The 12,987-nt window shown below is 41.9% G+C and overlaps 1 protein-coding gene across 1 annotated transcript; it reads left to right on the forward strand.

The window, feature by feature from the left end:
• Positions 1–2,284: 2,284 nt before the first annotated feature.
• LOC149318033 (cell division control protein 42 homolog) lies at positions 2,285–3,358 on the forward strand. The gene is made up of 2 exons (XM_089507691.1): positions 2,285–2,802; positions 3,271–3,358. Exons 1-2 carry the CDS (start codon positions 2,327–2,329, stop codon positions 3,356–3,358), a joined length of 564 nt encoding a protein of 187 aa, XP_089363817.1. The 5' UTR covers positions 2,285–2,326.
• The last annotated feature ends 9,629 nt before the right edge of the window (positions 3,359–12,987 follow it).

Consider the following 12,987-nt stretch of genomic DNA (forward strand, 5'->3'; position numbering starts at 1 on the left):
GGTTTCAGTAAGATAGACCTCACTGTTATAGGGAAAGAAAATAAGATCCTACACTAGTGAATTCAGCTGATCCCTGTCAAGAGCCATTTTTAACTTACATATCTTCCATTTCACAGATGGAAACCAGAATATATGTGCCCAAACAGCATCAGTGTGTGGTAAAGATAATCAGTGGTGTACCTAGTGCATTTGGCACTGAGTGTAAATCATTTTATAGCACCTTCCCTCCTCTCTTCAACAGCCTTTTTCAGGTCTTGCAGAGCTGCAGGGCAAAAGGAGGATACTTGCTTTCCTACCTGCTTATTATTATTATTATTATTATTATTATTATTATTATTATTAGCTTTATTTATAAAGCGCCGTAAGTCTACATGGCGCTGTACAAAACCAAGTAAAATCAAAAATATATAAAAAGCCTGCCTATGGCGCACAATCTAAAAGTTAAAACAACAAATTAAAAACATCATAAGAAACAAGTTAAAACAGCAAATATCCAATATTGAGGCAAACATCTGAACAACCAGGACACAATCACAGACTCCCTGGGAATGCTTCCCTAAACAATATGTTCTTTAACTCGGCTTTGAAGCTGGTTAGAGACGTGTTGAGTCATGCTTGTAAGGGGAGGAGGTTTCAGGAGTGAGGGGCAGCAAGCGAGAATGGATGAATCTGGGACAGGGCCGTGGAAATCCTGGGCTGGGACAGGAGACCTTGGCTACCAGAGCGGAGGGAACGAGTGGGGATGTAGGGAGAAAGAAGTTCAGAGAGATAGGGAGGGGCCAGCCCATGCAGGGCTTTAAAGGTGAGCAGGAGAAGCTTATACCGAATGCGGAAGGGAAAAGGGAGCCAGTGAAGGGATGACAACAGAGGGGAGACATGGTCATACCGACGAGCAAGTGAGATAATACGAGCAGCTGAGTGCTGAACAGAAATCAATGGGTGAAGGTGAGAGAGAGGAAGCCCTGCCAAGAGAAGGTTGCAGTAGTCAAGTCGAGAGACCACTAGGGCATGGACCAAAGTCTTTGCAGAAGAAACAGAGAGATATGGACGGATTTTGGAGATATTATAGAGGAAAAATCTACAGACCTTGGCTGTGGCCTGAATCTGAGGGATCAATGACAGAGAGGAATCAAAAATGAAATCAAGACTACGGGCTTCCTTAGTAGAACTGGCAAACCCAGAAGGCACCTTTTCCCATCAGCACACCAGCTGACTTCTCCCTCTGAGGTATGACCTGGTGTGGTCTATACACCTGCACCATCATAGTTATGCCCCTGAAGATGTTTATTAATGAGGAAGAACAGAAAACCAGGAGAGGTTGCAGCAGTTTCCTTTTGACTGAGCATACTAGGAAGGGCAACTGTCCTCCATGCTGAATAAATTAGATGCAAACTATGAGAGAGAGAAAGAGAAAGACTGGACATTTTAAAAGCAGCTGAAAAAGTGGGACAACACAGGTTTAATCAGGACTCTCCATACCAAACTGGGACAGTTGGAGGGTATGGATTTCTAATGGATAATAATGAGACCAAAAACTGACCTTTGTGAACTGGATATGCAACCTAGAACATGTCCATGATATTGAGTCCTGTGGGATGTGCAAAGGACTTATGTCATGCATACAGAAGCTCTTTGGCAGACACAAATATGGAAAATACTCTTTGAAGACAGAAAGCTGAAAAAGCACTTCCATATACTATTTGTTTGTGTGCTCTCAGTAATATTAAGTACAAAAGCAACATTACACAGTCAAATACAAATGCAAAATTTTAAGTAGTCCATGCCAAATATTAACATCCAATATCAATGAAACATACATGCAGATTTCAAATATTAGGAGAATATTGAACAAAGTAACATTAAAGAGAGGGTTTTTTTCAAAGGCAAATAGATTTTTAGCTCTACTTTTCATATTTCCATATAATAAACTGATTTCAAGAACAAATGCACATCCAGTGCTCACTAGTATGCTGTGTGTTTGGAATAGGTTGTGTACTTAAAGTCTGAGACTTCAACTGACTCCATCTGCATTCCAAGCAGTGTTAGTGGCACAGGAGGCATAGTAATATTACTAGCTTGGGATCATACTCAGCCACATCATTCTGTTAATGAAAGTTTTGCTAATGATATGGTTAAACAAACCTCTTTTGGCAGCTGATTAGCTGATAAGAAAAGGTTTTTAACCACTGGTGACGCAGTGGTTAAATGCCTGTACTGCACCCAGCGGACTAGAAGCAGAAGAGCAGAGGCTCTGAAGAGAAGGAAGGAAAAGGAAGGAAGGAGGAGAAGATTAATCTTTGACTTGACACAGTATCCGATCTTCACTATGCAGACTATTAAGTGTGTAGTTGTGGGCGATGGAGCTGTTGGTAAAACATGTCTTCTGATTTCTTACACAACAAATAAATTCCCATCTGAATATGTACCAATGGTTTTTGATAACTATGCTGTAACTGTGATGATTGGTGGAGACACGTATACCTTAGGCCTGTTTGACACAGCAGGGCAGGAAGACAGGTTACGGTCTCTCAACTATCCTCAGACAGACGTGTTTCTGGTCTGCTTCTCAGTGGTCTCGCCATCTTCGTTTGAAAATGTGAAAGAAAAACTTGAAATCACTCACCATTGTCCAAAGACTCCCTTTTTGCTTGTTGGAACCCAGATTGATCTCAGAGATGACCCCTCAACAATTGAGAAACTTGCTAAGAATAAGCAGAAGCCTATCACTCCTGAGACTGCTGAAAAACTGGCGCGGGACTTGAAGGCTGTCAAATATGTGGAATGCTCTGCACTCATGGAGCAGCAGACGGTGTCCTATGGTACATCATGTTCCAGTGCCATCATCATATAAAATGGAAGTGGCTTCAAGGACAGCTGACAGTTTGTGACTTTGGTTTAGGAAGTGCTTTACTTGATAGTAATAATACTAAGAATCGTAAGAGGGTTCCATTTGGAGACCTACAGACAGACAAAGGCAGGGACATACTTCTTAACTCTTATCTTAACTAACAAGTCTCAATTTTGGAAAGACGTGCGCTGTGATATGTTTCACAGATAGGGAAGAAGGCCTACTGTGTCCAGGCAGCGCTCTTGCTAACCCTCTGCTCAGCTTACCTGTTTCCTCTTTCCTTCAAAGATCTACTTTTTTGAACAAAGTAAATCTGCTTTGCTTGACCACTTTTATCCTGAATGCTCTTTGTATTTGCTTGTGTCTCTCTAATCCTCTAACCTGCCAACTATTTTTTTCTCCTTCCCTCTGTCTCTGTAGAGAGGTCTGAAGAATGTGTTTGATGAGGCTTTCCTAGCTGCCCTTGAGCCTCCGGAAGCTCAACCCAAATGGAAATGCTGTGTATTCTGAACAGTTTCCTCCCTTTTTTTACCTCCTTTCTCGTTGCTGCTTCCTCTTCCTGCTGCTGTAGAAAAGTTGGTTGAAAAAAACACAACAAAACCAATAAAACCATGCTGACTGAAAGAAGCCATGTCTGTACTTAATAATGTCTTAGAGCAAACTCTGTATTAGCTTTTATTTTGGATTGAAAACTGCTTCTATGATTCGTTATGGCTATGGAACGTGAACCGGACTCCTTTTAAACCTTCTGCTTCTTGTGTTGCTGGATTTTTAAAAATATATTAGCATTGAGTTAGTTTATTAAGGGATTGAGGAGCTCCTTTAAAATAGTTAAATTTGAGGGGAGGAAAAAGTAAGCGGAGATGTGGTAAAAAAAAAAAATGCCCGTACTGCAGCCACTCACTTACAAACCACAAGGTGAGTTCAATACAGCCAGGGGCTCCGGGTAGACTCAGCCTGGCATCCTTCTGTAATGTGCTAAAATGAGCGCCCTGCTTATTGGGGGCAATTAGCTTACATTTTATAAACTGCTTAGTACTTTGATAAGTGGTACAGAAATGTACTTGCTATTTTTATTGCTATTTTAATGGCTGGGTGCTGTACTCTATACTGATGTGTTTTATAGAACAATGGATATATTTAAAGAAAAAATGCAAAGGTAGACAATCAGCATGATATAGTGGTTTGAGCATTGGACGGTGACTCTGAAAATCAGGGTTTGAATCCCAGCTCAGCTGTGGAAACTCACTGGGTGACCTTGGGCAGGTCACACTCTTCCAGCGTTAGAGGTGGGAATTGCAAACCCCCTCTGAAGAAATGTGCCAAAAAAAACCCTATGATAGGTTTGTCTTAGGATTGCTATAAGTCAAAATGACTTGAAGGTACACAACAACTACAACAATACAAAGGGCACTGGCATGGTTTGCCCATATAGGTTGGCATCCTGTTGAGAAGTTTTATCATTGCAGCCCATGTTACAATCATGTAAAGTTGAATTGCATTATTGTACAACATTTGTATTTTCAGGGAGGAGAGACATAGCTACCCCATTAGGATCACTGTACAAGTGGAGCCAACAGCATGGTTGTTGTGCTACAGTCACATTGCAGTATGGATCCTATTACAGTAAGGATCCTATAGCCAAATGAGATGGCACCTCCTGATAGACAATGGGAGCGCCTGTTGTACAATGCGATGCTGTACATGGTGCTCTAAAGCACATTGTTTCAATACACTAGAAAGGCTGGGTATCATATCAGAGATGTAGCTATGTCATCATAAAGTTGCACATCGTAATCTCCAACATAGGTTCTTCACCAACAGGTATAAACATTCCCTCCCTTACCACATGTCTTTTTCTTTCATTAGATTTAATTTTCCTTCTATTCTTTTATCCTTGACCCTCTGTATCAATGGATACTTTGTTCATGTATTCAACTTTCCACAGCTTGAAAATATTCAAAAATATATGAATTCAAAAAGGCAAACCTTTATTTTGTCCTTTTATATAAGGGACACCATTTTACTATGCACTGTATTTAACATGACTTGAGCATCCACAGATTTTGGTATCCACAGCAAGGTCCTGGAACTAAACCCCAGTAGATACCGAGGAGCCACTTTTCTATCTTTTCCCCTCTCTTCTTTGTATGATTTTGAAATAATGCCTTTTACAATTCATCTCCTTATGATATGAATTTTTAAAATTTATTCGTTAACATTTATTTCTTTTTTTTTAACATTTTTATTTCCAAACTTCCAAATTGGGAAATTAATATATAAAGAAAACCAAAGTGATGATGAGATCAAATTATCCTGTTATAATCAAGTATATGATAATAAGAAAATATTATCTGAGCTGGAGAAAAGAAAAACTTTTTGAATTTTTGTATGTCTGTTTTTAATCTTCTTGTGAGACATCCTGAGTTCCAGTTTTGGATGAAAGTGGTGTATAAATTAAATAAATAAATCATAGACAAAGATCTTTCAGAGGTGATATTTTCAAACTTCTAACCAAACATCAACGAAAGGTCACTTGATCCCCAGATGCCGTCTGATGTAATGGGTATAAGATGAAGCCTTGGAATCTTTCTGCCTTTGGGTATACACACACACACACACACACACACACACACACACACACACGTCGTGCAAATGGGCCATTCCCATGAATTGCTCCCAGATGATTGCCAGGAGGAGAAAGCTGCATTCTGGAATTTTATAGGATTGTCAGGCATCATGCCACATGCATAGCCAATTCATGCTGTGTGCTTGTGCATGCATCCAGTCTTGGGAATCACTCTGGAAGTCATCTCATGGCTGTTGGGTATGGTCCCAGGGACTGTTACATGAACTAATCAGGGAGACCCAGTATGGAGTTCTAAGTACTTTACAGTTTTGAGTCTGATGTGTGCTTTAGGTTGATCAAAATTTCCATCCTTTTGTAGTGGAAAGAGAAAGGCTGGTATGGCAATAACATACATGGAAAATAGTCACAAATCATTTATAAGTTCCTGATTGTTAACAGGTGGTTATAGCCAAAACTCTTTTTGCTTAATTTCAATCTGACTTAGCTGATAATGGTATATTCCTGCTGCCCCCCCATCACTCCAATAGACCTTTAGTGTCACCTGAGTGTTATCTTGTATTTTTGGCAGGGAACTCGGGAAGAAACCATATTATCAACCACCCTTTTATGTCTTCTCAGATGGAAAGTGCTTGTTTAGCAACTGTGATGTGTACACTTCTCAGTAATGATTTCTGACAACTCCAAAATTGCCGAGCGGTGACTAAAAGCTGTATAAATTCTCCACTGCGGGAACATAAAGCCTGAGTACTTTGTGATAAGTGCTTTTTTGGTCATAAAACAACCACTCGGGGGTAGATCTCAATATTCCTGCCCTTTGCCAGCTGATGAGCACATGCTGATAACACCATGGGCTCTTCGCAAACTGGTTGTTCCACCTTGTAGTCACCATAGTCACATGGCTTGTTAGCCATTCCACAAGACTGCTCTATTTCTTCCTTCTAGATGTAAGGCCATGGCTCATTGACACATTTCCTTTGGACATACTCTAATGTCCATAGCCACTCACTGAATTGGTTACAGGATGGTTTGCTGATGGTAGACTTTGTAACTATGGAGCACCATAGATAGGCACAACTCATTTCAGGGTAATGCAATTAATCATTTTAGAGTCTCTTAGGAGAATGAAGATTCTATTGGCAACATTGGATTTCTAAGACATAAATCTTAAGCAGGAGTGCAAATGCAACTAAATTTTGTGGCTGCCAAACAGCAAGGACACATACATTACTAGATGCTGGCAAAGCCTTTGCTCATACATAAAACATTTTGCAGTCAAGCTTCATCTTCCAGTTTTATTACCAAGAGGAATGCATGGAGGGGAGGGGAGTAAGGCACTTTGAAGATAATGCTTTCTAAATTGCTCACTTTTTTCCTGGACAGTCTTTCATTTTGGGGTGTGAGTGTAAATGTATTTTAGTATTTGGAAAAATGAGAGGTTGACAATAATGGTTGATTTTGGCACGGTATCATGGATGGATGATGAGATGTCTTCTTGTCATAAGGATTGGACATTGAGTGTTTTTAATACACACACACACACACACCCCATGCCAAAACCTGGAATTTTCTGAAACATATGATAGAAACTGTACTGAAGGTGCCATAATAGACAGAGGTTTGTTGTTACTGAAATGTTCTTGAGATGTGGACTTAGCAGTTAGCTGGATTTTCTCAACCCCAGCAGTAAGAATTAATAATAAAAGTTAGCAATGCACCAGAGCATTCATACATGCTTTGTCGCATGTATCTCTCAGGCAGGTCAATAATATCATATAAATATTCTGAGTTAAATGAATGGTGGGTGGAAGCACAAGCCAGGGTAGTAGATTATATAAAACCACCTTTTAAATTCATATGAGGGATGCAGTGGCTCAAGTGGTTAAGATAATGACTCTGTTGATTACAAGATTGGTAGTTTGACACCCAGGTGCCGCATGATGGGGTGAGCTCCCATCACTAGTCCCAGCTTCTGCCAACCTATCCCCTTATGGTCAGACACCACTTGACAACCTTGTCAATGGGGAAATGAAATGAAATGAATACTTTTACCTTTACCTTTTTTAAATTCATGCTGGAATAAAGATATCCTGCTTCATACTCAGCCTCTAAGTACAATATGCAGCAGTAGGTTGCACCTAATATGTTAACCTTGGACTTTACCGCATTGCCCCTGGGGCTGTGAAGGGGGCATCATAAAAGGAAGCGGGATGAGAACAGAATGGGTGCTATCACCCATTCTACTGCACAGCAGAGCACTGTTGCCACCAATGGAAGTTCGCATTGCGTTCCGGATCCTGATCTGTTCCAGAGGAGGCGATTTTCAGGAACGCTTCTAAACAGTTACTGAAAATTACCTCCTCTGGGACAGATCAGGAACGCAATGCAAATTTTTGGCGGCAGCAGCAGTGTTCTGCTGTGCGGTAGACCCTTTAGCTCAAGGTCTAGAGGTTTCCTTTCTTTTGTCTTAAAGTAACTTAAAATAAAATTCAGATGCCTCCCAGCAACACTTGATAACCTACCTGAGCTACCTAACAATCACACTACATGATCATACCTTAGATAGGTTGACAAGGAGCTCCTTAAATATGGAGAGTCCACATCCTTGCAGTTCTCTTAAGAAGCACTCTTACTCATTTCAATGAGATTTACATAGATAAGCATCCTTGTATAATTTGCCCAAGCATTGACTTTTTTCCCTATGGGATATACTAGTGACACTATAACCACTGATGCTTCTAAAATGTCTCTTTGGCTCTTAAGGAAGGAATAAGGAGGTATAATTTCCATGTTTGTCCTGCTGGCAACTTCTAATACTGTGTTGGTTATTACTTAAGTAAACAGAAAGCTGCCGCCAATGAAAATAATATGCTTGGCAAGAAAGCTGGGCAAAGTTTAATAGCTCTCGTTCTTCAACATAAAAAGGATCAAAATAGAATAATAATTTCTGGCAAGGAGAAGAGAATATTTAAAATTCTGATTGTTTTCCTATGAAGATTATAATTAGTGAGGTCTAACTTAAAACACACTACTTTGTTCCCATGAGCAAAAATCTGTGGGATTTAAAACAGGCGTGCCATTTCTTCCAGGTATTATATCAGTTGTCTATAGATTCCCTCAAGAGATTGGGATGTCTTCAGTGGATTCAAAGTGTGCATTGAGGGGTACACTCCTTTACTTTTCCAAGTTTTGTTCATCTCCACCACTTGGCTTCACTAGCGATTTCCTCCAGCCTTTCCTTCTTTTCTTTTTTGGCAGTCCCCTGGGATCCTTCTAGAGGGTTTATATGCCAACCTTCCTCCTAAAAAGCTAGGAGAATCTAATGACCTATGCAAAACGCCATCACACTCATAACTCTAAAATCATAAATATGTACAAAAAATATATAACTAAATCATAAACAGAAAAGGAATCTGAATTATTGTATATAGGATGAGTCCACCTTATATAAATGCTTGAGACCAGATGTGTTCTGGATTTTGGATTTTCTTTGGATTTTGGAATATTTGCATATACAAAATGAGATATTTTGGAGATGGGACCCCAGTCATTTAGATTTATATTTTATATACACTTTATAAACATAGCCTGAAGGTGATTTTATAGATACCATTTTTAATAATTTTGTGCATGAAACCAAGTTTGTGTACACTGAACCATCAGAAAGTAAAGGTGTCACTGCCCCAGCCACCCATGTGGATAGTTTTGGATTTTGAAGTATTTCATTTGAAATTCTGGATATGGTATACTCAAGCTGTACTCCAAAAACTTGATTTTAAGTGGTGCCTAGATTACCAGCTGCTTGAGGAACACCTGAAACTGTACTAAGAGCTTTGCAATTGGGCTACAATTTCTGAGGAAGTCTGCTATTTTATGTATGATAGTGCATGGGCTGCATTCCTGAAGGGCACCACAAGAAAAGCCTCTTTGTCCAATCTTAAATCCTTGCTTGATTGGTACTGGTAAAAATTATCCATCAAAAACCTAGGCCCTGCTTTTGGGGGGGGGGGGGTTAATACTAGTATTAGCATCATTATTGTTGGTAAGAGATATAAAGCCTATTGCTTTCTAGACACACACACACACACACACACACACACACACTTTAAAAATATAAACACAAAGAAGACACACACACACACAAAGAAAGAGCAAACAAGAGAAATAAGGGAAAGGAAATACATAAACTATAACTATGGGTTAGGTATATACAATGCTTTCAATTGTTTTAAACTAATGTTTTTAAGTGGTTTGTACTTAACGCTTTTTCAATTTTTGTATTTCAGGATGTTTTTAATTGTATTGTTTTAATGTAGGGTATGGGCCTCTTTGCATCCCTTATTAAAGAAATAAATACATGCATATATAAAAGGTATATATTTTTTCGGCCTGAGAGGGAGTGATCAGGCAGACCCAGCTCCATCAAGGCTAGCCTGAAGGAAGAGACTCCTCCCTCCTTAACTGTAATCTTCTGGCCCGAGACAGAATGATCAGGCAGACCCAGCTCCATCAGGGCTAGCCTGAAGGAAAAGGCTCCTCCCTCCTTAACTGTCATCTTTTGGCCCGAGAGGGAGTGATCAGGCAGACCCAGCTCCATCAGGGCTAGCCTGAAGAAAGAGGCTCCTCCCTCCTTAACTGTCATCTTTTGGCCCGAGAGGTAGTGATCAGGCAGACCCAGCTCCATCAGGGCTAGCCTGAAGAAAGAGGCTCCTCCCTCCTTAACTGTCATCTTTTGGCCCGAGAGGTAGTGATCAGGCAGACCCAACTCCATCAGGGCTAGCCTGAAGAAAGAGGCTCCTCCCTCCTTAACTGTCATCTTCCAGCCTCCTATTCCCTTCCAGCTATGCTCTGACTGTGTGGGGGAGAGGCTTGCATACCCTAATGAAGTTGTGAGCTATGCTGGTGGTGGTATAATAGGGCCTCCCATGCCAGACAGGTCACAACTGAAGAGTCCGACCAAGAGCGCCAAAGGGCAGGATGGGCTCTCTAGCCTTATGGCAACCATCCTAGGAGAAGGAAAACTCTAATCCCAAGCCCGGGCATATGGTGCTCGTCTAACCCTGTAAGGTCAACCATCTAAGAGAAAGAAACTCTGCTCTTTTTCAGGGAGTTGCCTCGGAGATAGCTTTTCATAAGGCCAAGGTATCTCCCTTGCAGTGTAGTGGCAGAGACAATCTCCATCCAGAACAGAAGGCCAGACAACCTTGTTTCTTATGGAGAAATACAGGAGTCTTCCAGAATTACAGTTTTTTCTTATCCATCTTGAGTTTCAATTAGAGACAAACCTGTTCTGGCAATTCCTTATGCATGTTGACACCAATATTGGTACCATTCCAAGTCATGCTCTTACTCCAGTTCAGACAGTGATTCAGCTTCTTCCTATTGGTATTACTGAAGTAGACAACACCATTGGTCCTGCCCAAAGACTGTTCATAGTAATAATAATAATAATAATAAGTTTTATTTGTTAACCGCTTTTCCAAATGATCAAAGCGGTGTACAACACGAATTGCAAGAACAAGAAAACATGGGAATAAAAATTGCAATACAAATAAAACTTCAATAAAACATTACAAAATACCTATAAAACCATCACAGTATACACAATATAACAAATCCAACTAGCAAGTGTGGACGATAATACATTCATATGGGGGGGGGGGGTAGTCAGGTGTTGTTAGAGACAGCAGGGAAAGCTTGCTCAAACAGAAAGGTCTTAAGTTTCTTTTTAAAGAGGTCTAGAGAGGGGGTGGAGCGGAGCTCCTCGGGAAGAATGTTCCAGTTCCTAGGGGCAGAGGTAGAGAAAGCCCTTTGCGAGGTAGATACATATCTCGCCTTTGGAACTTTCAGCAATTTCTTCCCAGCCGATCTGAGTGTGCGGGGCGGATTATATAGGGAGAGGCAGTCCTCCAAGTACCCTGGGCCCAAGCCATTTAGGGCTTTATAGGTTATAACCAACTCCTTGTATTGTGCCCGGAAGCGAACTGGCAGCCAATGAAGATCGTACAGGATTGGTGTTATATGGTCGGCCCTGGAACGACCAGTGACCAACCTAGCTGCCATGTTTTGCACTAGCTGAAGCTCCCGGGTTTGGTACAAGGGTTGCCCTATGTAGAGCGCATTACAGAAATCCAACCGAGAGGTTACCAGAGCGTGTACCACCGTTTCAAGGTCCCCACGGCCCAGGTAGGGTCGCAGCTGGTGTATCAGCCGAAGCTGATAACAAGTACTCCTGACTGTCGCATCCACCTGAGATGTAAGATGGAGCGACGAGTCCAAGAGCACCCCCAGACTGTGAACTGAGTCCTTCACGGGGAGCGTGACCCCATTCAGGACAGGTGGGCAAATTACCTTTCCTGGGCCCAGGGAACCTATCACGAGTACTTCCGTTTTCTCTGGATTCAGGCTGAGTCTGTTTTCCCTCATCCAGCCCATTACCGACTCCAGACAGGCATCTAGAGGAGAGATGCCATCCCTGGTCACTGCATCAGTTGGAGACACAGAGAAACATATTTGGGTGTCATCAGCATTCTGATAACACCGCGCCCCGTGTCTCCAGATCATCTCTCCCAGCGGCTTCATGTAAATGTTAAATAGCATGGGGGACAGAATGGCTCCTTGAGGGACACCAGATGTAAGTGCCCTCTTATCGGAGCACACGTCCCCCAGCTGCACCATCTGGAGTCTGCTCGAGAGGTAGGATCGGAACCACTGGAGCGCAGTGCCCCCGATTCCCAACTCCCTCAGGCGTTCCAGAAGGATACCATGGTCAATGGTATCGAATGCCGCTGAGATGTCCAAGAGCATTAACAGGGACACGCTACCCCTGTCCATACCCAGACGGAGATCATCGACCAAGGCGACCATGGCAGTCTCAACTCCATAGCCCGCCCGGAAGCCGGTTTGAAATGGGTCTAGAAAATCAGTATCATCCAAGATCGATTGAAACTGGATGGCAACCGCCCTCTCGATCATCTTCCCCAAAAATGGCAGCAGCTAAACAGGCCGATAATTATTATGAATCAGGGGATCTAGGGAGGGCTTTTTTAGCAGCGGTTTTACAGTGGCCAATATTAAGCTGGATGGAAAACGACCTTCCCTGAAGGATGAATTAATTATGCAGCGTAACAAGGTTGTTACAGCCGCACCCCCCTGAGCCGCCAGCCAAGAGGGACAGGGATCAAGAGAGCATGTTGTCTTCCTAACACTTCTAAGGATCTTGTCCACTTCCTCAGTACTTACAGACTCAAAGTGATCCAGTATAACCAAGTCCACGAAAGCTCTGGAGACCTCTATTCTGGATTCTGTCAAAATACTGGCATCGAGATCAGCCCTTATCCGAGAAGTTTTATCCGCGAAGAAGTTGTTAAATTCGTCACAGCAGGCCTTGGATGGTTCCAAAATAGAGTTCAGGGAGGAGGGTAGCTGAGTAAGCTCCCTCACTATCCTGAACAGCTCTGCCGGACGCGACTCCGCGGACGCAATATGTGCAGCACAGAACGAATTCTTTGCTGCACTTATCACCACTCCATAGGCCTTTAAAAGAGAGTCT

The sequence above is a fragment of the Sceloporus occidentalis genome, unplaced genomic scaffold (genome assembly GCF_023333645.1).
Source record: "Sceloporus occidentalis isolate IW3139 unplaced genomic scaffold, rSceOcc1.0.p SCAF_2, whole genome shotgun sequence".
In the NCBI taxonomy this organism is placed as follows: Eukaryota; Metazoa; Chordata; class Lepidosauria; order Squamata; family Phrynosomatidae; genus Sceloporus; species Sceloporus occidentalis.

Coding starts and splice junctions, on each gene's coding strand:
- LOC149318033 (XM_089507691.1), top strand. CDS start 2,327: ATGCAGACTATTAAGTGTGTAGTTGTGGGCGATGGAGCTGTTGGTAAA. Junction 2,803..3,270: donor TGCTCTGCACTCATGGAGCA/GCAGACGGTGTC, acceptor GTCTCTGTAGAG/AGGTCTGAAGAATGTGTTTG.